The 26469-nt window shown below is 45.0% G+C and overlaps 1 protein-coding gene across 1 annotated transcript in view; it reads right to left on the bottom strand.

Annotated features, from left to right (window-relative positions):
• The window catches only part of NUP205 (nucleoporin 205), a 1281456-nt gene that overhangs the window by 536486 nt on the left and 718501 nt on the right, over window positions 1–26469 (bottom strand). The window contains exon 23 of the mRNA XM_030216143.1: window positions 21262–21419. Coding sequence (XP_030072003.1) covers window positions 21262–21419 — 158 coding nt within the window. The remainder of the gene's footprint in view (window positions 1–21261; window positions 21420–26469) is intronic.

Below are 26469 nucleotides of genomic sequence, written 5' to 3'. Positions count from 1 at the left end.
CTTGAATGTCTAGACCCAAAACCTGGGGAAAGCCCAGCAGACCGATCATGGACCAACTTTGACATGATATCGTCAGATGAAATCTCACAATGGCTCGGAAAATACGCCAAGTCACAATGTAAATTAGATATCTGCCCCACAAGCCTAAGATCTGTCCCCAAACAATTCAAAAAAGACCTCACGAATCATGTAAACCACAGGCTTCAAAATGGTCTCTTTCCCACGAAGAAAGGAAACATCCTACTTACTCCACTGCCAAAAGATACCAAGAAAAGCACAGTGGACCTAACCAACTAACGCCCAGTAGCACCTATTCTGCTTATAACCAAACTCATGGAGGGCATAGCGACAAAACAACTCTCTGAATACCTAATTAAACACTCAATTCTGCACGAGTCTCAATCAGGATTTCGGTCAAATCACAGCACCGAAACGGTACTAGTATCTGCAATGAACTCATTCAAACAAGCTAAATGGCAATAACATACTTCTCCTACAATTCGACATGTCCAGCGCCTTCGACATGGTTAATCATGGAATACTATTACATATACTAGAATACTTCGGAGTAGGAGGTACAGTTCTCAAATGATTCAAAGGATTCCTGACCACAAGATTATGCCAAGTAACAACGAATACAGACATATCACCCCCATGGATACCTGAATGTGGAGTTCCCCAAGGATCCCCCCTATTACCAACTCTCTTCAACCTAATGATGATACCTTTAACCAAACTTCTAGCCAATCAAAACCTTAATCCCTACATATACGCAGACGATGTTACGATTTACATTCCATTCAAACATGATCTAAACGAAATAACCAAAGAGATCAACCAAAGCCTCCAAATCATGCACTCCTGGGCGGATGCATTCCAGCTAAAACTCAACGCAGAAAAAACACAATGTCTTGTACTCACCTCACAACCAACAAAAACAACTACTCCACCATAACCACACCATACTGTTCTCTCCCTGTCACACAAAATCTAAAAATTCTTGGAGTTACCATTGACCGAAACCTCACACTCGATGCTCACGTGAAGAATACAACAAAAAAGATGTTCCACTCCATGTGGAAACTCAAAAGAGTAAAACCTTTCTTCCCGAGATATATCTTCCATGCCCTGATACAGTCAATGGTAATAAGTTATCTGGACTACTGTAACGCATTGTATGCTGGCTGCAAAGAACAGACTATCAAAAAACTCCAAACATCCCAGAATACAGCAGCCAGACTCATATTTGGAAAAACTAAATAGGAAAGTGCTAAACCCCTTAGAGAAAAACTTCACTGGCTCCCACTCAAGGAACGCATTGCGTTCAAGGTCTGCACGATTGTACACAAAATCATTCACGCAGACGCCCCAATCTACATGCTAAACTTTGTGGACTTGCCTCCCAGAAACGCCAAAAGGTCATCCCGCAAATTTCTCAATTTGCACTTCCCTAGCTGTAAAGGACTGAAATACAAGCTGATACACGCCACCACCTTTTCTTACATGAGCACGCAGTTGTGGAATGTATTACCTAGAGACCTGAAAGGGATTGATGATTTAACTAACTTCCACAAATCTTTGAAGACACATCTCTTCAACATGACCTACAAAGAGAACCCATAACCTTACATAACTACCTCACCAATCCACCCAATCATTAAAGTCCACCTTCTATCCTGCCTAACACCGTCCCTCTCTCTTCCCTTACTCAATATCTTTGTACATCACCAATTGTATCTGATATCATGAAATGATTATGTCATAACCAAACTCTGTAAGCCACATTGAGCCTGCAAATTGGTGGGAAAATGTGGGATACAAATGTAATAAATAATAATAATAATAATACATCAGATCAGAAGCATAATGGGAATAAAATATACAATATTATGAATATGGTATAACCATAGTACTAAAATAATAAGTAGAAGGCAAAACAACAGAACGCTACAAAAAAAGAGGAAAAGAGAGCATTAAACTTCGCTAAACCGCTTCGCTGCAGCTCCCTCTGCCCCGGAACAGGAAGTAACCTGTTATGGGGCAGAGGGAGCTGCAGCGAACGAGCGACGAAGTTTAGCGAACTCGGAGCAGGCGTGCGCCGCGGCACCCTCCCCCCCAGCAGCGTGCATCCAGGGCGGACCGCACCCACCGCCCCCCCCCCCTTGGTACACCACTGGCTAGCCCTTGCTCTCAGTAAAATACAGGCCAATGGCTCATAATAAGAGCTAGGCTTCTTAAGATCAAAATCATCTCTGATACAAAAGAGAGCTAGCTTGTAGAAATCAGAGATCACCTTTGACACAGTTACATTTTACTATAGCAAATACTGAAGTAAGTGCTCAGAGAGCTGACAGAGGGTGGAGGGAATCTACTCTGCAGATAATGAGGAGACTGGCACCTGCAAGACGTCATGAGCGAGAGTTGCTATGGTTATGTAGAGATAGTACTGGGTCAGCTGCACCCCGGGTGAGAACATCCAAAGGAGGGGGCTAGGGGAAAGTTTGGGGAAAATGCAAAGTCATCTAATAAGATGCGCTCTGAGCATATCTTGTTTATACTTAGAGCTTGATAGTATGTGAAGTCATTTTGATCAACTGATAAGGTCCAAGAACCCTGGTGACAAAGCTAGGGTCCATTGAAATGAATAGGGTGAAAATAGTATAAAAATGGGAGTCAGAAGGGTATTAGATCAGAAGACTCCAAAAGGTCAGAGAGAGAAGGCAGCTGACAGACGTGTCGTGTAATGCTGCTCCATCATATGACTGCCTGATTTGCCTGTATTGCTATTGGTAAGATTGTAATAAACTATCTTCTTATATCCCAGTGAGTCCTTCTGATTATGAAGTTCGTTAATTCCTGGACTGTGTAAGAGCAGTCTGGGGGAGTATGAGGTCAGAATAGGTGGGGGAACACGCAAATGAAATACATTTCCCAAGCCTTCAGGTATTTCTCCTGGAGATTTATTCAATAAATATTTAATTGAAGTTTTGCATTTCTCCCCTTGGAAGGGTTATCTTTTCTCCCATTCGCCACGCCCAGTCGGCCGCGGTGGCGGCGTCGGACTACTACTTTCGCCCGCCTGCAGCTTCCAACCTCTCCACCTACCTCAGTCTCACAGCTTCTCATCCTTTGAAGTTCACTCCATCCGTCTATTCCACCCACTGCCACTCAGAGTTGCAGTCATTTACCGCCCCCCTGAGAAATCCCTTCCTTCCTTCCTTACCGACTTCGATGCCTGGCTCTCCGTCTTTCTTGAGCCCTCATCCCCATCCCTCATTCTCGGTGACTTCAACATCCACACTGACAACCCTTCCGATTCGTATGTTTCTCAGTTCCTCACTCTTACCTCCTCCTTCAACCTCCAACTGAGCCCCACCACCCCTACTCACAAATCTGGCCACTGTCTTGATCTCGTCCTCTCTTCTACTTGCTCACCCTCCACTTTCTGCGTTTCACCTCTTCCTCTCTCCGACCACCACCTTATCACATTCACACTTCAGCACCCTCCCCCTCAATCTCGCCCAACACTAACTACTACGTCCAGAAATCTCCAGGCTGTCGACCCCCCCACCTTATCCTCTACTATCTCTGATCTCCGCCCTTCCATCTTGTCCTCCACATCCGTTGACAAAGCTGTCTCCACTTACAATGCCACTCTTTCCTCTGCTCTTGACACCCTTGCACCGTCCACCTCCCGGCCCACAAGACGTACCAATCCCCAGCCCTGGCTGACCCCTTGCACCCGATACCTCCGCTCCTGCGCCCGTTCGGCTGAACGCCTCTGGAGGAAATCTCGCACCCTTACTGACTTCATTCACTTCAAATTCATGCTATCCTCCTTCCAATCCTCCCTATTCCTCGCTAAGCAGGACTACTATATCCAATTGACCAATTCCCTCAGCTCTAACCCTCGTCGTCTATTCGCCACCCTCAACTCCCTCCTCAAAGTGCCCTCTGCTCCCACCCCCCCTTCACTCTCTCCTCAATCTCTAGCCCACTACTTCCGTGACAAGGTCCAGAAGATCAACCTCGAATTCTCCACTACTCCCTCTCCTCCTCTTCAGCCTATATCTCACTCTGTCATCCAACCTACCCAGGCCTCCTTCTCCTCCTTTCCTGCTATCACCGAAGAGGAAATCACCCATCTCCTCTCCTCCTCGAAAGCCACCACTTGTTCCTCTGACCCCATCCCCACCAACCTACTCAACACCATCACTCCTACCATCACCCCCACCATCTGTCATATCCTTAACCTCTCTCTCTCCACTGCATCTGTCCCGGACACCTTCAAACATGCTGTGGTCACTCCACTCCTCAAAAAACCATCACTTGACCCTACCTGTCCCTCCAACTACCGCCCCATTTCCCTCCTACCCTTCCTCTCCAAGATACTTGAACGCGCCGTTCACAGCCGCTGTATTGATTTTCTCTCCTCTCATGCCATCCTTGATCCGCTTCAATCCGGCTTTCGCCCCCTACACTCAACAGAAACAGCACTATCTAAAGTCTGCAATGACCTATTCCTCACCAAATCCAAAGGTCACTACTCCATCCTCATCCTCCTCGACCTCTCCGCCGCCTTTGACACTGTCAATCACAACCTACTTCTTGACACACTGTCCTCCCTTGGGTTCCAGGGCTCTGTCCTCTCCTGGTTCTCCTCTTATCTCTCCCATCGTACCTTCAGAGTACACTCTCATGGTGCGTCCTCCTCCCCTATCCCGCTCTCTGTTGGAGTTCCTCAGGGATCTGTCCTTGGGCCCCTTCTTTTCTCAATCTACACCTCTTCCCTAGGCTCCCTGATTTCTTCTCATGGTTTCCACTATCATCTTTATGCCGACGACACCCAGCTTTATCTCTCCACACCACAAATCACTGCGGATACCCAGGCCAAAGTCTCGGCCTGCTTATCCGACATTGCTGCCTGGATGTCCAACCGCCACCTGAAACTGAATATGTCTAAGACTGAACTTATTGTTTTCCCACCCAAACCCACTTCCCCTCTCCCTTCACTCTCTATCTCAGTTGATAACACCCTCATCGTCCCCGTCTCATCTGCCCGCAACCTCGGTGTCATCTTCGACTCCTCCCTCTCCTTTTCTGCGCACATCCAGCAGATAGCCAAGACCTGTCGCTTCTTCCTCTACAACATTTAGCAAAATTCGCCCCTTCCTCTCCGAGCACACCACCCGAACTCTCATCCACTCTCTCATTACAGTTCAAGCTTCTCTTACTCACCTACAAATGCACTCGATCTGCGGCCCCTCCGTACCTCTCTACCCTCATCTCCCCTTACGTCCCTACCCGTAACCTCCGCTCTCAAGACAAATCCCTCCTTTCAGTACCCTTCTCCACCACCTCCAACTCCAGGCTCCGCCCCTTCTGTCTCGCCTCACCCCACGCCTGGAACAAACTCCCTGAGCCCATACGCCGTGCCCCTTCCCTACCCATCTTCAAATCAATGCTCAAAGCCCACCTCTTCAATATCGCCTTCGGCACCTAACCACTTCACCTCTTCTCAGGAAAACTTATCTACCCCAACTTGACATTTCGTCCTTTAGATTGTAAGCTCTTCCGAGCAGGGACCGTCCTTAATTGTTAATTTGTACAGCGCTGCGTAACCCTAGTAGCGCTCTAAAAATGTTAAGTAGTAGTAGTAGTAGTAGATTTACTTTGTTTCTAATTCTTCTAAAGTTCCAGAGAGTAATGAGCCAGAGACAGCAATGTCTAAAGAAAGGGGTTTGGATCTGAATACTTTATCAGCAGTGTTGGAGGACTCACTTACTGATGTTATAGAAAGAGCAACCTTGGTGATATCCTTTTGCTTTTGAACAAGATTTAATCATGTAATGAAACTCTATTTTTGAAATGCTAAGACTTTATCACATTGTCAGAAAATTTGGATTTATCCAGACATTACTAAATCTACTCAGAAAGGAGAAAAGCGTTTCTTCCTATGCATAAAGAAACAAAAATATTGGGGTATCCTTTCTGATACCTTATCCATGTAAATGTGTGGTCAAGTATAAAGTAACTAGATATGTTTTTTTTTCAGCCCAGAACTGGGGTCCTTTCTGGATATGAAGCAATCTCCAGGATTAAAGGTTCTTGTGCAAGTTGGACAATGATTAAATTCAGGGTGAATTAGACTCATGTTAAGTTTTGCTTCTTTAAGATTTTCTTCTAGTGGATACCCCTAAATGTTTTATTTTACCCTCCCCCCTTCTCCTAGTAGTCTAAGAAGGATTAATGTTTGTATTGTTATTTCATTTTTCTATTCCCTATCATTATTAGTTTCTTCGAGCTTTGTCTCTTATATTGTTTTGTGATATTTAAGGAGCATTTTCATTAATATTGTGTTTATTTCATGTTACTGATATAAGTGGATACTTGTTGAAATTTTGAAAATTTAAAATATATTTTTTTTAAAAATAAGTATCAGGGTCTGGAATTCATTAAGTCCTCCAGCAGAAGGCTAGCACTACTCATGCTGCTGCAATCAGAACACTAATCATTTTCAGGAGGCCCTCAGTTAATTCTCTGGACAGAATTTGGATCAAATTTGTCAGGTTGATGTGGTAGCATTACTCCACCAACATCCTTAATTAGAGAGTTACAGTTCCATTTCCCTTCCCCTTCATAATCACATGAAATGGAATGGCCTCAGCTAGAACAGGATAGATGCTACATAATGTCTTGACCTGCACATAAAAAAAAAGTGGGCAAGTTGGTGCCCCTCTAGCAAAGTTTGAAAATATTTCATTGTAGAGTTTTGAATAGCTGTCCAATTCTAACAAGGCCCTTAACAGCTCATCTAGCTAACCCTTCCCTAGGTAGACAAGAGTATTACTTCAATAAAGAATCTGTGGGGGTCAGTCATGAAATACATTTAGATCTTAATAATAATTTACCATATACTGCAGTCAAATTCTGCGGGCAGAAAAGCAGAGCATAGTCTAAGCGCCACCTCGGCTGAAGCCACAGAGTCAGTAAAACCGGCGCATGGTCTGACCAGGTACGCAACATTATTTGATGGGAATGAGCAAGACGTAGAACAATGGCATCCCCCAGCCAAAAATCAATGCAAGAGTAAGTTTTATGAAATGAGGAATAATAAGTATAGTCTCACGCCACAGGATACACCTTTCACCAGAGATCCATCAGATGTCAACGCTCCAAAAAGAGATGTAAAGATTCCTGATCCTTTTGGGCATAGTGCACAACAGGGACCGAGTTATCTAAACAACATATGCAGAAGTATACTAGACAAAATAGCACCACTACAAACAAGAACCTCATGAAGACACAACTCGATACCATGGTTTAACGAAGTACTGAAAAAATTAAAAACACAAGTTAGGAGACTTGAGCGAGCATGGAATAAAATAAAAGATGAATACACACTTAACACATGGAAACAAATGCAAAAAATATATAAATATGCAATAAGACAAACCAAAAGGTCATACTACAAAACCAAAATAGGGCCAGACTACAAAGACATGTATAAACTTTTCCAACTCGTGAACTACTAGATACCACACCGGTTACCACAACCAACACAGACACCCCATCAGCAGACAACCTTGTTAAATACTTCAACGAGAAAATTATAAAGCTACGAATCACATTACCACTTAATACCACCGACCACGAAAAATTCACTGACTGTCTGGACCCAATCCCCGATGAATATCCAGATCATCGAATCTGGACAAATTTGGCTCTACTTACCGATGACACCGTCTCCCAAGCGATCAACAGGTTCGCCAAATCCCATTGCAAACTGGACATATGTCCCAACAACCTAAAAAAATCCACCCCTCAACGCTTCATATCAGACCTCACATCACACCTAAACTACATGTTACAACATGGACTCTTCCCTAAGGATAACAGAAACATACTACTCACCCCAATACCAAAAGATTCAAAGAAAAAAGCAAACGACATAACCAACTACAGCCCAGTAGCATCCATCCCTCTGGCAGTCAAATTAATGGAAAGTAAGGTAACCAAGCAGCTTACCGACTACTTAAACAAATTCTCAATACTACACCAATCACAATCAGGATTTCGATCCAACCACAGCACCGAAACAGTACTAATCACTCTCCTAACCAAATTCAAACAAGCAATTGCAACTGGCAATAGTGTACTTCTCCTACAATTCGACAGGTCCAGCGCGTTAGACATGGTAAACCATAAAATACTATTAAACATCCTAGAATACTTCGGGATTGGAGGAAGCGTACTTAGTTGGATCAAAGGCTTCCTAACCACAAGAACATACCAAGTGATATCAAATTCGAATACATCAGCACCATGGAAACCAGAATGTGGAGTACCCCAAGGATCACCGCTTTCACCAATCCTTTTCAACCTAATGATAACACCTCTAGCCAAATCGCTATCCAACCAAGGCCGCAATCCTTACATCTACGCAGACAATGTCACGATCTACATCCCGTTCAAACATGGTCTAACAGAAATCACAAATGAAATCAAACACAGCCTCCAAATCATGAATTCATGGGCGGATGCATTTCAACTAAAACTTAACGCAGAAAAAACACAATGTCTCATTCTTTCATCACAGTATAATATGAACAAACCAACCACTATAAAAACCCCAGACTGCACCCTTCCTGTTTCAGATAGCCTGAAAATTCTCGGAGTTACAACTGACCGAAATCTCACACTAGAAAGCCATCCGAAAATACAACAAAGAAAATGTTCCATTCAATGTGTAAACTCAAAAGAGTAAAACCTTTCTTCCCAAGGGAAATATTCCCGCTCCTAATACAACCAATGGTGCTAAGCCACCTAGATTACTGCAATGCCATCTATGCCAGATGCAAAGAACAAATCATGAAGAAACTCAAAACTGCCCAAAACACAGCAGCCAGACTCATATTTGGAAAAACGAAATATGAAAGAGCCAAACCCCTAAGAGAAAAACTACACTGGCTCCCACTTAAAGAACGTATTGCCTTCAAAATGTACACACTGGTTCATAAAATCATTCACGGCGAGGCCCCGGTCTACATGTCAGACCTCATAGACTTACCAACCAGGAACACAAAGAGGTCAGCATGCACATTCCTGAATCTCCACTACCCCAGCTGCAAAGGACTAAAATATAAATGAACATATGCATCCAGCTTCTCCTACATAAGCACACAACTATGGAATACACTACCAAACGTCATAAAAACAATGCATGACCTAAAAAACTTCAGAAAATCACTAAAAACCAATCTGTTCAAAAAGGCATACCACAATGATCCATCCTAAACACCAGACAGCGAAACTTATTCCAGAACTAGACAAAATCGAACTCTCTACACTTCACTGCTTCATTTACTTTGGAATGCACTACCAAACGCCATAAAAACAATGCACGACCTAACTTCCGAAAATCACTAAAAACCAACCTGTTCAATAAGGCATACCACAATGATCTAAACACCAGACAACGAAACTTATACTAAAATTGGACAAAACCGAACTCTCTATACTTGACTGCTTCAGTTACTTTGTCACGAATGAACTTTAACGCAATACCACTTTATTTCTCATTCCGGATATGAACTTTCTATACTTGACTGCTTAATTTACTCTGTCACTTATGAACTTTAATGTAATACCACTTTATATTTCTCATTCCGGAAATGGCGATCACCATTACGGCATAATGTAAGCCACACTGACTGCAAATAGGTGGGAAAATGTGGGATACAAATGCAACAAATAAATAAACGAGGATTCAGTGTAAGGTTAAAATCTCCACCTACCATCAAAACCCCCTCCCCATGACACAAGAGTATTTGATCTAATTGATGTAAATAGTCCCCTTGATCTACAGTAGGAGCATAAACATTTATTAAATTAATAAGCTGACCATTCAATTTCAAAACCAAAAACAAGTACCGCCACCCCCCCCCCCCCCCCCCCCCCCCCAGTCACCTTCCTTATTTGCCAAGGTCTGGCATGGTTAAGGGCAACCAGCAGTCCTCGAGTTTTAGTGTCGTCATGATTGGATGCAAAATATATATGTAGATATTTTCGATGGCTGCAGAAATGCTCATGAGGGGGGCTTAAAATCCATTTCATGCACCAGGACAATATCTGCTTTAAGCCAGAGCAACTCCCGAAAGAGGAGTTGCCATTTCATGGGTGAATTCAAGCATCTGGCATTCAGCACTACCAGTGAAATATCACTCATTTATGAGAAAGCTCTCTACTGACCCATAGGGGTACCAATCACACAACCACGTATACTCCCCATACCATCCCCAACTCATACAGCACACCCTCCACCCCACACAGACATCAAGATCTGAATATTCCCAACATTCCTGATCCCATCTTCCCTCCATCTATATCAATCTGGAACCCACCAGTCTGTTTAGGAGAGTGCCAGGTCAAGGAAGTGTGTTCCATATCACCCCCTAGTACAGTAACCATCAGAACATGGAAGCTTATATAAATCACATACTACCACAAATAGTTCAGTTCCAATTAACGCCACACCAGTGGTTCCTTCTGTGGAACCGCTACACCGGGCGTACCGCCCAAAGGAGACCTCCCGCTCTCCTTTCCAACTGCCCGCTGGGACCACCAAATCACATATAAAACCATATAGTAAAGAAGAAAACTACAAAAGGTACCCTTCCTGTATAGCTCTCAGGAAAGTTTGCCAGCCGATTGCTGACATTGTGGGCATTTATTTCCCTTCACCACTGCCATTTCGGATGAGTCCCTCTCCTTCTCTGCCCATATCCAGCAGACAGCCAAGACCTGTCGCTTCTCTCTCTACAACATCAACAAAATTCGCCCCTTCCTCTCTGAACACACCACCTGTACTCTTATCCACGCTCTCATTTCCTCTCGCCTTGACTACTGCAATCTGCTCCTCACTGGCCTCCCACTTAACCACCTATCCCCCCTTCAATCCGTTCAGAACTCGGCTGCGCGTCTCATCTTCCGCCAAAACCATTATGCGCACATCACCCCCCTCCTCAAGTCTCTTCACTGGCTTCCGATCAGACACCGCATACAATTCAAGCTCCTCCTACTAACCTACAAATGCTCTCAATCTGCAGCCCCTCACTACCTCTCCACCCTCATCTCCCCGTACACCCCTACCCGTAACCTCCGATCTATAAAATAATGAGTGGAGTGGAAAAGACAGACATGAATCGATTGTTTCCTCTTTCCAAAAATACTGGGACTAGGGGGCACACAAAGAAAATACAAAGTAGTAGATTTAAATGAATGAGAAAATATTTCTTCATTCAACGTGTAACTGAACTGTGGCATTTGTTGCCATAGAATGTAGTAAAAGCAGTAAGCATAGCGGCGTTTAAAAAAGGTTTGGCTAGCTTCCTAAAAGAAAAGTCCGTAAGTCATTAATAAAATGGACTTGGGGAAGATCCACTGCTTATTTCTAGGATAAGCAGCATAAAATGTGTTGTACTGTTTTGGGATCTTGCCAGGTACTTGTGATCTGGATTGGCCACTGTTGGAAACAGGATGCTGGACATGATGGATCTTCAGCCTGTCTCAGTATGGCAATACTTCTGTATTTATGCTTCTTTAACTTTGTAGTTGTGAGGGCATACTACTATGCCCTTTGGAGAGTTTGGCTTTTTTTTTTTCGACCAATACCCTGTGTACAAGTGCTATTATAATAGACTCTGAATCTACTATATCTTACCCATCAGAAATCAGGCAACCAATGATTTGCTGCACTACACGTTTAGCAGTTATTCAATTCAGGATATTCTAGTATTCAGCAGAACTGCAAGTTACTGCGTCTATAGTGGTTTTCAAGGTCCTCAATCTTAACAGCCATCTCCTGCAACAATTGCTTCACCTCTGCCAGCTGCTTTTCTAAGCCCAATACTATCTCGCATGTTCATCTAACTGAAACTCAGTCTCTTCCAGCCTATGGCCCAGCTTTGAAAGGTCTCCCCTTGGATCTGCAACAGGAGTGATGAGCTCCATTTGAACAGCCTTTAAATCCTTCTAAATCTCACAGAAGCACTTGCACAATACCAACATATGATCACAATGTGGGGTGCTTCTTATGAATACTAGCCGTTAAGCCCGTAAAAACAGGCGAGTATTGCAGCCCTCCTCTCTCCCCTGGCCTCACCCTGTCCACTGATCCTCTCCCCCCCCATACCCAGCGACCCTCCTCTTTCCCTTGGCCTCCCCCCTCCCCCATGTTCAGCAACCCTCCTCTGTGCCCTGCTCTCACCCCAAGTCCAGCAACCATGGGCTCTCCCCCCATGTCCAGCTACCCTCATCGCCGCCGCTCCCTCCCCCCTCCGTGCCGGGCCCCCTGCACTGACCTGACAGCGCCTCTCACCTCCGTGTGAAAGCGTTGCAGGCAGCAGCGCTTCCACATGGAGGTGAGAGGCGCTGTCAGATCAGTGCAGGGGGCCCGATACGGAGGGGGGCGGGAGCGACAGTGGGGATGTGGGGGGAGGTTGTTTCGTGCGATGTTCCTTTCTAGGCAGTAGCGGCGGCGTCCGACAATTAGACTCCGTTTCCCTCTCTGTTCCGCCCTCTGACATCATGACGTCTTGACGCGAGGGCGGGACAGAGAGGGAAGTCTGTACTGCGCATTTGCAATTGAGTATGGTCACTTGCCGTTTATATGTTTGATTACCATCCTCTTGTTCCATCTCAGGCTCAAGTGTAGATTGATTAGCTACAGTCTCCACGTTTGCAATGCACTGGGATTGGGCCAGGCTCAAGTAAGAGAACTCTGTCAGATCAACTGCATACTTTTTTGAACCCATCTCGCCAGGTAAGTAGTATACTGGGATGTAGCACACAATGAGGTCAGATGGTGGGGATATTTAAAGAGGTACAGAGCAAATAGCTTAAGCAGCAATCTCATCCTATGACATCTCTTTTTCAGCAATTTCTACTACTGGAGGAGGGAGGCAGGAGACATTGTTTATAGGAGGAACAGAAGGTATGTAATTGGTACACTTGCCTCAAATCAAACCTCCCAATATGTTCTTCCCTTTTTTCCTCCACATCTTTTAATCCCTCCTTTCACCTCATCTCCTCTTACATTCGTCTCCACTCATTACATCTCTAGTTCCATTTCTTCTCCTCTCACTTTTATCTCTTCTAACTCTTCTCTTACCCCATTTTCTTTCTTCCTCAGTTCAGTAGTCTATGAGCAGTGCATACTTGAACACATTCTCCCAATACTCCACTGCTGCGAGCAGAGAACACCAACACAAACACACCAGTTTTGCAGTCCTGGGATGGGCACTTGCAGTCTCAATATGAAAAAAATCTATCTCACACAATTCCAGCGTCACTGTGCTGCAACAGAGACTCACGAATTCCCAAACCTGCATCACCAAGAGCAGGGAGCATCACTTCTTGATATCATAGGTTGCCTAACCCATGATAGTTGCAGGCTGAGCTTCAATTGGAGGGATTAAAGGTTAGGTGCAATCACCTTTGCCAGACTTAGCAGTTTTGGGCTCTGGAGGCAGAGGCTATTCCTGGTCCTGTTGTTTCTCACCTTATTCTTGGGGCTGTTGCCACTTACCCAGCAAATGAGAGAAGTAGGATCTAACTAGTAGAAAGCTCAGAAGGGAAGGATAGGGAAGTACCACCCAGAGTGAGGTTAGACTGCTAACTGTGTTAGTCAAAATCCTTAACCAATAGGAGGGTGAGAGAGAAAAAGGCAGGATGAAACACATGGAGTGAGGAGCAGCTTAATGATTAGTGCAGCAAGCTGAGAACTAGGGAAGCCAGATTGAAATTCCACTTAACCCTCCAGTGCCTCAGCTACAAATTTAGATTGTAAGCTTTCTGGGGACAGGAAATAACTATCGTACCTGAATTTAGTTTGCCTTGAACTACTGAGAAAGATACAATCTACATCCAAAGCCATGTTGGCAGCTGCACTCTCCCACCTCCGCCCCCCCAAAAAAACCCCACAACTTGCTGAGGGATGGTTGGATCTTATCAAGGATTCCAAAAGCAGCATCTGGCCAACAGGCTTTAGTCTGGGGACCCCAGTTCTAAACTTTCCTCCATGCAACCTCAAATCAAGACCACTTTGTTCTAGAATTTTATGTAAGAAAATATCACCACCTCATACCTTATAGAAACATTTAAATATTTAGACAGGTATCTATCATATTTGGGGCTTCTGATTTTAGGTTTTAACCGATTAATACTGCTAAAACACCCGGATTGAAAAACATTAAAAATAGGAGTTTAGCAGATAAACACTTTCCCTTCACCCTTTACTTTGCTTGTCTTATCTTCCACTCAGTTTGTGTGTGCTGCCTCCTAAATCGCACAAAGGTATATGTTATGCCTATGGAAAAGGAACCCATCAATAGATCCCATAGTGTGAAAACAATACATAAATACTGGTTCTTGAAACCTTAAAGAACCCCTAATTAGTACTTGTGTTGTAGACATTTATACATATGTGCTAGCCCTTTTATAAACTACTTCTGTAAGGGGTAGCTTTTACTGTAGCTTTTATTGAACCTGGAGATTCAGGACTTTTTGCTATAAACTACACTGTATTGTGCTTGGCTAAAGGAAATTTTAACTTGTAACTGAACTGAGCTACAGCTCCTTGCGAACAGGATGCTATGGAACCAGATAAGATAACGGCCCTAACTTGCTGAGTTTCATTTCTGCCTAAGATCCTTTGTCTGTGAACTATGTGTAGGAATAAGTTTCGATTTCCTGAGTTCTGTGTAATAGCTTGTAAGAACTCAATGCGCATGACTGCTGATAAAAGTGTATAAGTATCTGTGGCAAATGATACACGTCACGCAGTATCCTGAGACTTAAGTCAGTGCTGTGTCTTGGCTGCCAAATAAAGTTTGCTTGATTTGGATCCATTTTGCCTCCAGTCTCGTGATTGATTGCTAATTTTCCTGTTACACTTCTACTTATTGTTTATTAATTTGATATACCGTCTCTTTTGAGCACAAGTCGCGGTTTACATGCAATTCTAATGTCTAAATTGCCAAGTGCAGAAGGAACATAAGAACTTATGTACTGGATCAGACTTAAGGTCCATTAAGGGCACTATGTGCGAATGAGTGCGCGAACCGCACATGCACGGCCATCTCCCCACCTGTCGCGCGAACGTGCCCCTCAGTCAACTTACAAAGCAAGACAAGGGAAGAGACAACTCCAAGGGAGGCGGCCGGGTTGGTAAGAACTATCAGCCTGCTGTCCTTGAAGAATACCTGCTATAGGTATGTATCTTTCGCTTTCTCCGAGGACAAGCAGGCTGCTTGTTCTCACGACTGGGGCATCCCTAGCCCTCAGGCTCACTCAAAACAACAAACAGGGTCAATTGGGCCTCGCAACGGCGAGGACATAACATAGATTGACCTGAAAAATAACAACTAACTGAGAGTGCAGCCTGGAACAGAAGAAAAAATGGGCCTAGGGGGCTGGAGTTGGATTCTAGAACCCAAACAGATTCTGCAGCACCGACTGCCCAAACCGACTGTCACGTTGGGTCTCCTGTTGATGGCAGTAATGAGATGTGAATGTGTGGACAGATGACCACGTCACAGCCTTGCAAATCTCTTCTATAGTGGCTGACTTCAAGTAGGCCACTGACGCTGCCATGGCTCGAACACTATGAGCCATGACATGACCCTCAAGAGTCAGCCCAGCTTGGGCGTAAGTGAAGGATATGCAATCTGCTAGCCTATCTGAAATGGTGTGTTTCCCGACAGCCACTCCCCTTCTGTTGGGATCAAAAGAAACAAACATTTGGGCGGACTGTCTGAAGGGGCTTGTCCACTCCAAATAGAAGGCCAATGCTCTTTTGCAGTCCAATGTGTGCAACTGACATTCAGCAGGGCAGGTATGAGGACGGGGAAAGAATGTTGGCAAGACAACTGACTGGTTCAGATGGAACTCCAACACCACCTTCGGCAAGAACAGAGGACTACTCTTGTTATGATGAAATTTAGTATATGGAGCATGGGCTACCAAGGCTTGGAGCTCACTCTTTCTACGAACTGAAGTAACAGCCACCAAGAAAATGACCTTCCAGGTCAAGTACTTCAGATGGCAGGAATTCAGTGGCTCAAAAGGAGCTTTCATCAGCTGGGTGAGAACGACATTGAGATACCATAACACTGGTGGAGCTTTGACAAAAGCAAACCTCTCATGAAGCGAACAACTAAAGGCTATCCCGAGATAGGCTTACCATCTACATGGTAATGATAAGCACTAATTGCACTAAGATGAACTCTTACAGAGTTGGTCTTAAGACCAGACTCAGACAAGTGTAAAAGGTATTCAAGCAGGGTCTGTGTAGGACAAAAGCGAGGGTCTAGGGCCTTGCTGTCACACCAGACGGCAAACCTCCTCCATTTAAAAGAGTAGCTCTTTTTAGTGGAATCTTTCCTGGAAACAAGACTCGGGAGACATCCTCCGACAGACCCAAGGAGGCAAAGTCTACACTCTCAACACCCAGGCCGTGAGGGCCAGGGCCCGGAGGTTGGGATGCAGAAGCGCCCCCTCGTTCTGAGTAATGAGGGTTGGAAAACACTTCAATCTCCACGGTTCTTCGGAGGACAACTCCAGAAGAAGTGGGAAACAAATCTGACACGGCCAGAAGGGAGCGATCAGAATCATGGTTCCATAATCTTGCTTGAGTTTCAGCAAAGTCTTCCCCACCAAAAGTATGGGAGGATATGCATACAGGAAGCCCTTGCCCCAATGAAGGAGAAAGGCATCCGACGCTAGCCTGCCGTGGGCCTGAAGTCTGGAACAGAACAGAGAGACCTTGTGTTTGGCCTGAGTGGCAAAAAGATCCACCGAGGGGGTGCCCCACGCTCGGAACATCTTGCATACCATGCCCGAGTTGAGCGACCACTCGTGAGGTTGCATTATCCTGCTCAACCTGTCGGCCAGACTGCTGTTTACACCCGCCAGATACGTAGCTTGAAGAACCATACCATGGGCACGAGCCCATAGCCACATCTGGACGGCTTCCCGACACAGGGGGCGAGATCCGGTGCCCCCCTGCTTGTTGATGTAGTACATGGCAACCTGATTGTCTGTCTGAATTTGAATGATTTGATTGGACAGCCAATCTCTGAAAGCCTTTAGCGCAATCCAGACCGCTCTCAACTCCAGGAGGTTGATCTGAAGACCGGTTTCCTGGAGGAACCAAACTCCTTGAGTGTGGAGCCCATCGACATGAGCTCCCCACCCCAGAAGAGACACATCCCTCGTCACCACCTTTTGTGGCTGAGGAATTTGAAAGGGGCATCCCACGGTCAAATTGGATCGAATTATCCACCAATAGAGGGAATTGAGAAACTCTGTGGACAGCTGGATAACATCCTCTAGATCCCCCACAGCCTGATACCACTGGGAAGCTAGGGTCCATTGAGCTGATCTCATGTGAAGGCAGGCCATGGTAGTCACATGAACTGTGGAGGCCATATGGCCCAACAATCTCAACATCTGCCGAGCTGTGATCTGCTGAGACGCTCTGACCCAAGAAACGAGGGACAGAAGATTGTCTGCCCTTGCTTCGGGGACGTAGGCGTGAGCCATCTTGGAGTCCAGCAGAGCTCCTATGAATTCTAGTTGTTGAACTGGAAGAAGATGGGACTTTGGGTAATTGATAACTAACCCGAGTAGCTCCAGGAGTTGAATAGTCATCTGCACAGACTGCTGAGCTCCTGCCTCGGAAGTGCTCTTCACCAGTCATTCGTCAAGATAAGGGAAGACATGCACTCCCAGCTTGCATAGAGACGCTGCCACTACCGCCAGGCATTTGGTGAACACCCGGGGCGCGGAGGCGAGCCCAAAGGGCAGTACACAATACTGAATGTGCTGTGTCCCCAGACGGCCTGTGAGCTGGCAGTATTGGGAAGTGCGTATAAGCATCCATCAAATCCTGAGAGCATAGCCAATCGTTTTCCTGAATCATGGGAAGAAAGGTGCCCAGGGAAAGCATCCTGAACTTTTCTCAAATCAGATATTTGTTCAGGGCACTTAGGTCTAGGATGGGACGCATCCCCCCTGTTTTCTTTTGCACAAGGAAGTACCAGGAATAGAATCCCAGCCCTTCTTGCCCTGGTGGAACGGGCTCGACCGCATTGGCGCTGAGAAGGGCGGAGAGTTCCTCTGCAAGTACCTGCCTGTGCTGGAAGCTGAAGGACTGAGCTCCCGGTGGGCAATTTGGAGGTTTGGACATCAAATTGAGTGAGTATCCTAGCCAGACTATTTGGAGAACCCACTGATCGGAGGTTACAAGAGGCCACCCTCTGGTGAAAAAATTTTAACCTCCCTCCTACCGGTAGATTGTCTGGCACAGACACTTTTAAGTCGGCTATGCTCGCCTGGAGCCAGTCAAAAGCCCGTCCCTTGCTTTTGCTGGGGAGCTGCAGGGGCCTGTTGAGGCGCACGCTGTTGACGTGAACGAGCGTGCTGGGGCTTAGCCTGAGCAGGCTGGCGGGAAGGAGGATTGTACCTGCGCTTATTGCAAGCATAGGAAGCATTCCTCCGACCCCCATAAAAACATCTACCTGAAGAGGTAGATGCTGAAGGCGTCCGGTGGGAGAGTTTGTCGAATGCAGTTTCCCACTGATGTAGCTGTTCTACCCCCTGTTCGACCTTCACGCCAAAATTATCATCCCCCCCCCCCCCCCCATGCAAGGAGCGTCTGCAAACCGCTGCTGGACTCGATTGTCCTGGTCAGAGGACGCAGCCATGAGAGTCTGCGCATCACTATACCTTGAGCAGCAGCCCTAGACACAACATCAAAAGTGTCATAAGCACCCCTGGACAGGAATTTACGACACGCCTTCAGCTGCCTGACTACCTCCTGAAAAGGCTTGGCCTGCTCCGAAGGGAGCTGATCGACTAAGTCCGCCAGTTGCTTCACATTATTCCGCATATGGATACTCGTGTAGAGCTGGTAGGACTGGATCTTGGCCATGAGCAAAGAGGAATGATAGGCCTTCCTCCCAAAAGAGTCCAGAGTTCTAGACTCCCGCCCCGGGGGCGCCGAGGCGTAATCCCTAGAACTCCTGGCTCTCTTGAGAGCGGAATCCACAACAGAATCATGAGGCAACTGGGTCTTCATCAACTGCGGGTCCCCGTGAATCCGGTACTGGGACTCAACTTTTTTAGGGATGGTGGGATTAGTTAGTGGTTACATCTAGTTCGCCATCAATGTGTGCTTAAGGACATTATGTAGGGGAACAGTGGATGACTCCTTAGGTGGTGAAGGATAGTCCAGGACCTCGAATATCTCAGCCCTGGCCTCATCCTCAGTGACCACTGGGAAGGGAATGGCCGTAGACATTTCCCGGACAAAAGACGAGAAAGACAAACTCTCGGGGGGAGAAAGCTTTCTCTCTGGTGAAGGAGTAGGATCAGAAGAAAGACCACAAGACTCCTCATCCGAGAAATATCTTGGATCCTCCTCTGCCTCCCACGAGGCCTCTCCCTCGGTATCAGACATGATCTCTCTGACCGCAGTCTGAAGGCGGGCCAGTCTCGACGCCGAGGAGCGATGTCCTCGATGACGGTCTCAAGAAGTAGACTCCTGTGCCGACGGTGATGAAGCTCCCTCCACAGACGTCAGCGGGGAAACCACTTGGGTGGCAGCCGATGCCGGCACCGCAAGTGGCACTGACGCCGAAGGCCGCACCAAGGACGGGGAGCCAGCCGCCACATCTATCGATGTTACCTTAGTCGCAAGCGCCGCCAGTACTGGAACAGAAAATCGCAGCAGCCTTTCCAGGATCCATGGAAGAATGGCTTCAAGGCGCTCGTCAAGAGTGGCTGTGGAGAAAGGCCGGGGAGTCGGTGCAGGAGTCGATGCCCGAATCTGCTGAGGAGGCGGAGGCGGTACCGGGCTATCCAGAGAAGTGCGCATCGACACCTCCTGAATGGAGGGTGAGCGGTCCTCCCGGCGTCAACGCTTCACGGGTGCCGAATCCTTCGGCGTCCCGGAGCTCTCGGTACCGTGACGGGAGGGCAACCGATGACGGTGCTTCTTTGCCTTCGCTGGAAGCACGGTCTCGGTACACCACGGTACCGACGAGGAACACGTGGAATCCAAACGTCTCCTCGGGGTCGGGTCCGAAGAGGGTCGGTCCCGATGGGCCTGCACTGCAGGAGCCCTCGAGGCAGGTGGAGACCCACTCGATGGCCCACTGCTGCCAGCGTGAGATGGTCTCTGGACAGCCACTACCTGCACTCCAGACGTCGATGCACTCTCCGGTGCCGACATTGACAGTCGCCGCCGATCTCGGTACTGCTGCCAACGTCGACGCCAAAGAACCGGGCGAAGCGTGGAACAGGCACTCCCACTGAGCTAATCTCGACGCTTGAGTCCGCTTTTTAAGGCCGCGGCACAAAGTACAAGCGGCGGGGCGATGACTCACCCCAAGACACTGAATATACAAAGCATGTGGATCAGTGACCGAGATTGCCAGGCTGCACCGAGTGCACTTCTTGAAGCCGGTGGCAATCTTCAATGACCGACGGAAAAATCGCGATGACGAAATCAAAAGACGCGACGGCGCCAAAAAAAAGGGAAAAAAACAAAACCCCGAATGGGTGGCTACAGGGCCACACAAGAAACGAAAACAAAAAAAATGTCCGACAAACTAGAAAAGGAAGGGAAGTCGGCTAACTTTTTTTTTTTTTTTTTTTTTAAAGAACAAGCGAGCGTACTCGCAAAAAACCAGAGAAAAACGGCAAAAAATCGCAAAGAGCTCTCTCCTGAGGTGCAGAGCGACCGTAAAACAGCCGCCCTGACAGCGGGAAAAAAAAGAGACTAAGGGGCACGTTCGTGCGACGGGCGGGAAGATGGCCGCGCATGCGCGGTGCGCGCACTTGTGCGCACGAGGGTTCTAGCTAACTTTGTTGCTAGGAAGAATTCTGGACCTGGGGCTGCCGTCGGACGTCAACCCATCAGTGGGAACAAGCAGCCTGCTTGTCCTCGGAGAAATACTTTTATCTATTTCTAGTCACCCAACAAAAAGTGTACCAATAGTAAGCAGTGTTGGGCATCAGCAGGATTAAGTTTGTTATAGCAAAAAGTATTGTCTATATCTTTCCAAGAAACACACATGAACGTAAAATAAATAAATTCAAACTTCTGTAATGTCATTATCCTATGTACAATTTTTTCTCAAGAGGTTCCTATCCTTACTATAACAGTGACATGTCAGTAGTAAATGTTGTTCTTACCTTGACATTGCAAACCATGTGCCCTTGGCGATTCTTATGTTCACAGTTGGCAATAACCTGTTCAATCTGATTACGATCAAAGAAATCCAGCTCTAAAGGTTCAGGTATTTCCTGTCTGAAATTGATAGAGTCCAGGATACTAAGAATCTTCCTTCGCACTGGAGAGAGAACACAGGAGAGAGCATGAATGAAAGCTATAAAACTGCAAACCTAATAATGCTCAACCTGAAGCTTAACTCATCGCTGTCTAGATGTGATCACATTTCAGTAGCATTGGCAATGTTACATTGGTTGCCAGTAGAATTTAGAGTTAGACATAAGATACTTTTATTAGTTTTTAAAGTTTTAATGGATTTAATGCATCCAGTAATTTCCACAACATTTCATTTACATATACCGACAAGGTCTTTGAGATCAGCATCACTTAAGATTTTAAATATATCATTTACAATGGTTCGATTAGGTCATCAATTTTTTATGTGATTGGACCCAACTTGTGGTATGATCTTCCTGTGTCGTTAATTGATAAGCTTGATCAGTTTAAAAATGCTTTAAAGACCAACTTGTATCAGTGTGCTTTTAATGTGATGACTTGATGAGTTAAATTGAATGGAGAAATGATAAGAAATAGACAGTTATGTTTTATTGTATACTGAAGTTATGTGTGTTTGAATATTGTGAATGTTTGTAAATCGCTAAGAATTGTAGATTATCCGGTCTACGAATTTTATAAATAAATCCCTCAAAGGTTGTATAATGGAGAATGCACAACCCCTGCACTTTTTGTCTGGGAAAACTAAGATGTTTCCCTGTAACAGATGCTCTCTGTACATAGCAAGATAACTAACCACACAAGTAGATCAGATCATCCAACTATGCTGAAAGTAGAAAGTTTCCATTTAACTTTAGGAAAAGCATAGAAGGCTTCTCTGAACATGTAAAGAAGTTCTTATATAACCACTGTTGTGTGATCCTCCTCAGTCATGTCAAAGATTAAAGCCCATTTTCTAGAGGAGGTAGGAGAAAGTGTGGCTGATTATCTGGTTTATAGAGAACCCTTGCTATAGGTAAGTAACTTTGTTTTATGTCAACAAGCAGGATGATCAGAACACAAGCGGAATCCCTAAGAGTCATCTTTCAACATAAATAAGCAGGTAAAGCATTCACAGCATGACTCATGGATTTCTTTCTAACCCTCCATGTGTGCATAGATGTGCTGTACGTGGATCTAAATTAGAAGGGAGGGTTAGTTTTGGAGGTGAAGTATTTGTAAGGAACTAAGAGCGTGTGGGGAATGAGTGGTTAGTTGGGGATAAGATAGGTAGTTGTGAGGAAATTGGGATGGAAGGAGGTAACTGTGGGCAATTTGATGAGGTAGTTCTTGGGGGTACTGAAGTTTGGGAGGTGAAGGCAGTTTGGGAAGTGGTGAAACAGTTCAGGGGTAGAGAAAAGAGAACCGAGGAGAGCTCATTGGAAAGGAAGTTTTCTGCTACTATGTTTCACTCAGGAACGTCTTCAAAGTTTTGTTTATAGTTTATAAAACTTGATATACAACCCTTTCACAAAGTTAGAGTGAGTTACAATTAAATACAAACTTTAAAAAAAAAAAGGGAAAAGGAACTCCATAAAATTATAGTAAAGAAAACACCCAAGAGCACTTTACCTCCCTGCCCCCCCCCCCACACACCTTTTAAACTTCACAGGTCTCCGGCTGCCTCATGCATCACGAGGCTGGCTGTCCTAAAACATTTGGAAAAAAATAAGTTTTGCGTATACCACAACAGTAATGAACCTCGCTCCACAGTCACTGGGTGTGTGTTCCACTCTCCTAATTTTTTTGTTAGAAAGTTCCTTCAATCCTTTATATTTCAATTTGAATCTGATTACTTCACTAGTTGATCCTTTAATCAGATCTTTTATAAATATGTTAAACATCACAGGTCTTAGCAGACCTTGCGCAAATGCAAGAACTGAAAAATTTTGTGTAGGAACTTAATGCTTGTCATCCTACTATTAAGTTTGAATGTGCTCATGACGAAAATGAAATTTCTTATCGGGATGTGAAAATTTGGTTACAACAGGATGAGATTTGGACAACAGTATAAATTAATCTTACAGATCATAATACTTTATTAAGATATGAAAGTATGCACCCTAAATACATTAAAAACAATCTGCCTCTTAATTTCTAAGATATCGTCGGATCAGTAGTACCACGGGGCAGCTTCTGAGTTAAAACAAAAGTTTAATGAACGAGGTTATCCCCATCAGATCATTAACAAAACTTAATGAGTTCTTTGGAATACCATATTCAAAGGATCAGTCTTGATTCTACCTCAGTATGTATTTTGAAATACTCAAATTTGTCTTCTAAGATTGCAGCAATTACTAAAACACATTGGGGCATCCTTGCAGTGCATGATTGATTGACAATCGCTGTATGATTTTTTTTTAATGCTAGATATGGAAATTTGGCTGATAGACTGTGCAAGCTTGATTTTAGGTCAACTGTGGAGGGTTCCTCTACTTAAGGCTTAGAAGATGTGCAGGCTGTTTGATCTGTGAAAATACAGTTGAAGGTATCAGTTTTGTTTTGGACACAAGGACTTGGGTGGTGGGTCCGAGAGGCTCCACCTCCTATTCTTCATGTAATGTTATTTATTTGATTCATTGCCCTTATGACCTGGTGCATATTGGTCAAACCTCTCAACCATTTTGAACACGCATGATTGAACATCGGTCTTGTGTCTCTTTAAGAAAGTTGGAAGCACCGATGGTGCATCATTACATTCAATTTCATCATGAATTTAAGGATTTACAATGTACTGTTACTGAACAATTGATTCAATTAGAGGTGGGGATATTAAAAAGTTGTTGCATTTAATACTACTGAACTGGAATGTTTGAATTGCTTAGTAGAACGGCTGGCATTTTTCAAATAATAGGAAATGACGTCTTCAGTGACAGCTGATTGGAGGACCTTGGAGTCTGTTGGAAATCTTTTTAGGGAGCCATCTTGTTGCCTTCTATGAATTCAGTTCTTGCCTTCTGACGCAGCAGTTAGGCGAAACATTCACTTGTTGAGGATGACTTCTACATCTGGACCGCTTTGATTTGGATTACAAACACTGGTTTGAAGGAAGACTTTTTGGACCGCTGCTGATTTTGGATGCTGGGGCTACAGCTAAGTGATTTCCTCGAGAGTTTTTTTCTAAGCATGTTTTTGTTTAGAATGTTTAGTATTTTGAACTGAAAAGTCCTTGCAACTGTGTGTTAAGGTTTAGTTCATAGTTGCTTGCCTGTTTTTTTGGAATGGGATTTTTCTCTCCTTTTTTGAGCTTTTCTCCCATTCCTTTGATAGTATTTGGGACTCTTTGAAATAAGCCATTGCATGATTGAAGCAGGCTTTGGGAGCTTTGAGACCATTTTTTTAATTAATTCGTAATGAGTCTCACCGGCTGCAAGGACTATACAGACTATTTTTTGATTATCTTTAGGGTTAAACATTGATTAAAAGGCTCAACCACATGATTAAGAGTGATTAACATTTTTAATTGTTTGACTGATTGCAACAAAGGGCCCACCTCACATTTTCTGCTATACAGTGAAAAATATACAAGGATGTAAACTCTCAAAACTAACATATTTCAAATAATAAACTGAAAATAAAACTTTTTCTTACCTTTGGTGATTTTATTTTTCTAATCACTTGTTCCCTCTATACTCTGAACTGTTTCCAAGGCATCCTATACATTCATTATTTAATTTCTCTCTTCTTCACTTCTCTATATTCATCTTTCAAGTTCAACTTTCTTCCACTTCTCTTCCTGCTGAAATCTGTTTCATTTTCATATATTCTCTTCCCTTAACCTCCCGTCCATGAGCACCATCTCCTCTTCCCTTCTGCTTCCTTTCCCTCCTTCCCTCCATGGGCACCATCTCCTCTCTTCTTTCTTCGCTTCCCCTCTCTAAGGGCACTACTCCCTTCCCTTCCCCTTCCCTGCATGGGCACAATCTCTCTTGTTTGTTTATCCCATCCCCTATTTCAGATCCTAGCATCTTTGCCTGGCCGCATCTCCCCTCTCCTTTGCCTACACGCTGGCATCTCATACTCTCCTTCCCACCAACAGCCACCCCACAGTCTCTCAGTTTTCTCTAGCCACCACATGGTCTCAATTTTTCTCCCGTGGGTCCCAGCATCTTTCTCTGCCTCTCTTCAATCCCCTGCACTCAGGCATCTGACTCTCCCCAACCCTCCCTGCTTGCCTTTACTGTCGCTTGATGTCTCTAGCCGGGAGCCCTTCCCTCTGTAGCGTCCCGCCACAGGAAACAGGAAGTTCTATCAGAGAAGGTGGGAGCTACAGAGGGAGTGCTCGCAGCTTGAAAGAAGCAGCGTGCATCTATTACTACTAAGGAGGTTGAATGCTGCAGACATTAAAGGCAAGCTGGGAGGGAGATACCAGAGTTGTGTGTGCAAAAGGAGATTGGGTGGCAGCGTGGCAGAAGCAGGAGAGAAGGACAAAGCTGACAGAAGAGGGGACAGGTAGAGACAAGTAGCAGGGCAGAGAGTGTGGGAAAATTAGGTTCTTACTTTGATAAGTTTCTTTCCTTTAGTCACAGCAGATAAATCTATTAACTGATGGGTTATATCCGCCTACCAGCAGGTGGAGATAGAGAACACTGAAAGCACATGGTGTTCTTGGACACCCAGCCCCCTTCTGCCTTCAGTATATGAAATTTCCAAAGCAGAGTGACTAAGAAAGGCAAAATAACATAAACTTTCCTCACAGAGAACAAGGAGGGACGTTATCAACCTCCTGCAATAAAAACAGTATGTAGTAATTCTGATAGCTTGTCTTCAAGTACTCCTGATGAGACACAATGTCTGTATGCAACACTTGTACAAAAACTAAGGTCAGACAGGGAGGGATCATGGATACATCTGCTGTGACTAAAGGAAAGAAAATTATCAAGGTAAGAATGTAATTTTCCCTTCCTTATCATCAAAAGCAGATGAATCCATTAACTGATGGGATGTATCAAAGCACTCCCTCAATAGGGTGGGAACAGGCAACTCCACGAGCAAGCACTTGCACTCCAAAATGCGCATCCTGCCACGCTGCCACATCCAGCCTGTAATTCCGCACAAAAGAGAGATGCGAAGCCCAGGCAGCCGCACAAGAGATCTCTTGAAGAGAAAAGACACCC

The sequence above is a fragment of the Microcaecilia unicolor genome, chromosome 10, assembly GCF_901765095.1.
Source record: "Microcaecilia unicolor chromosome 10, aMicUni1.1, whole genome shotgun sequence".
NCBI classification, from domain to species: Eukaryota; Metazoa; Chordata; class Amphibia; order Gymnophiona; family Siphonopidae; genus Microcaecilia; species Microcaecilia unicolor.
The sequence above is the reverse complement of the archived record's forward strand: the minus strand, read 5'-3'. Positions and strand labels throughout refer to the sequence as shown.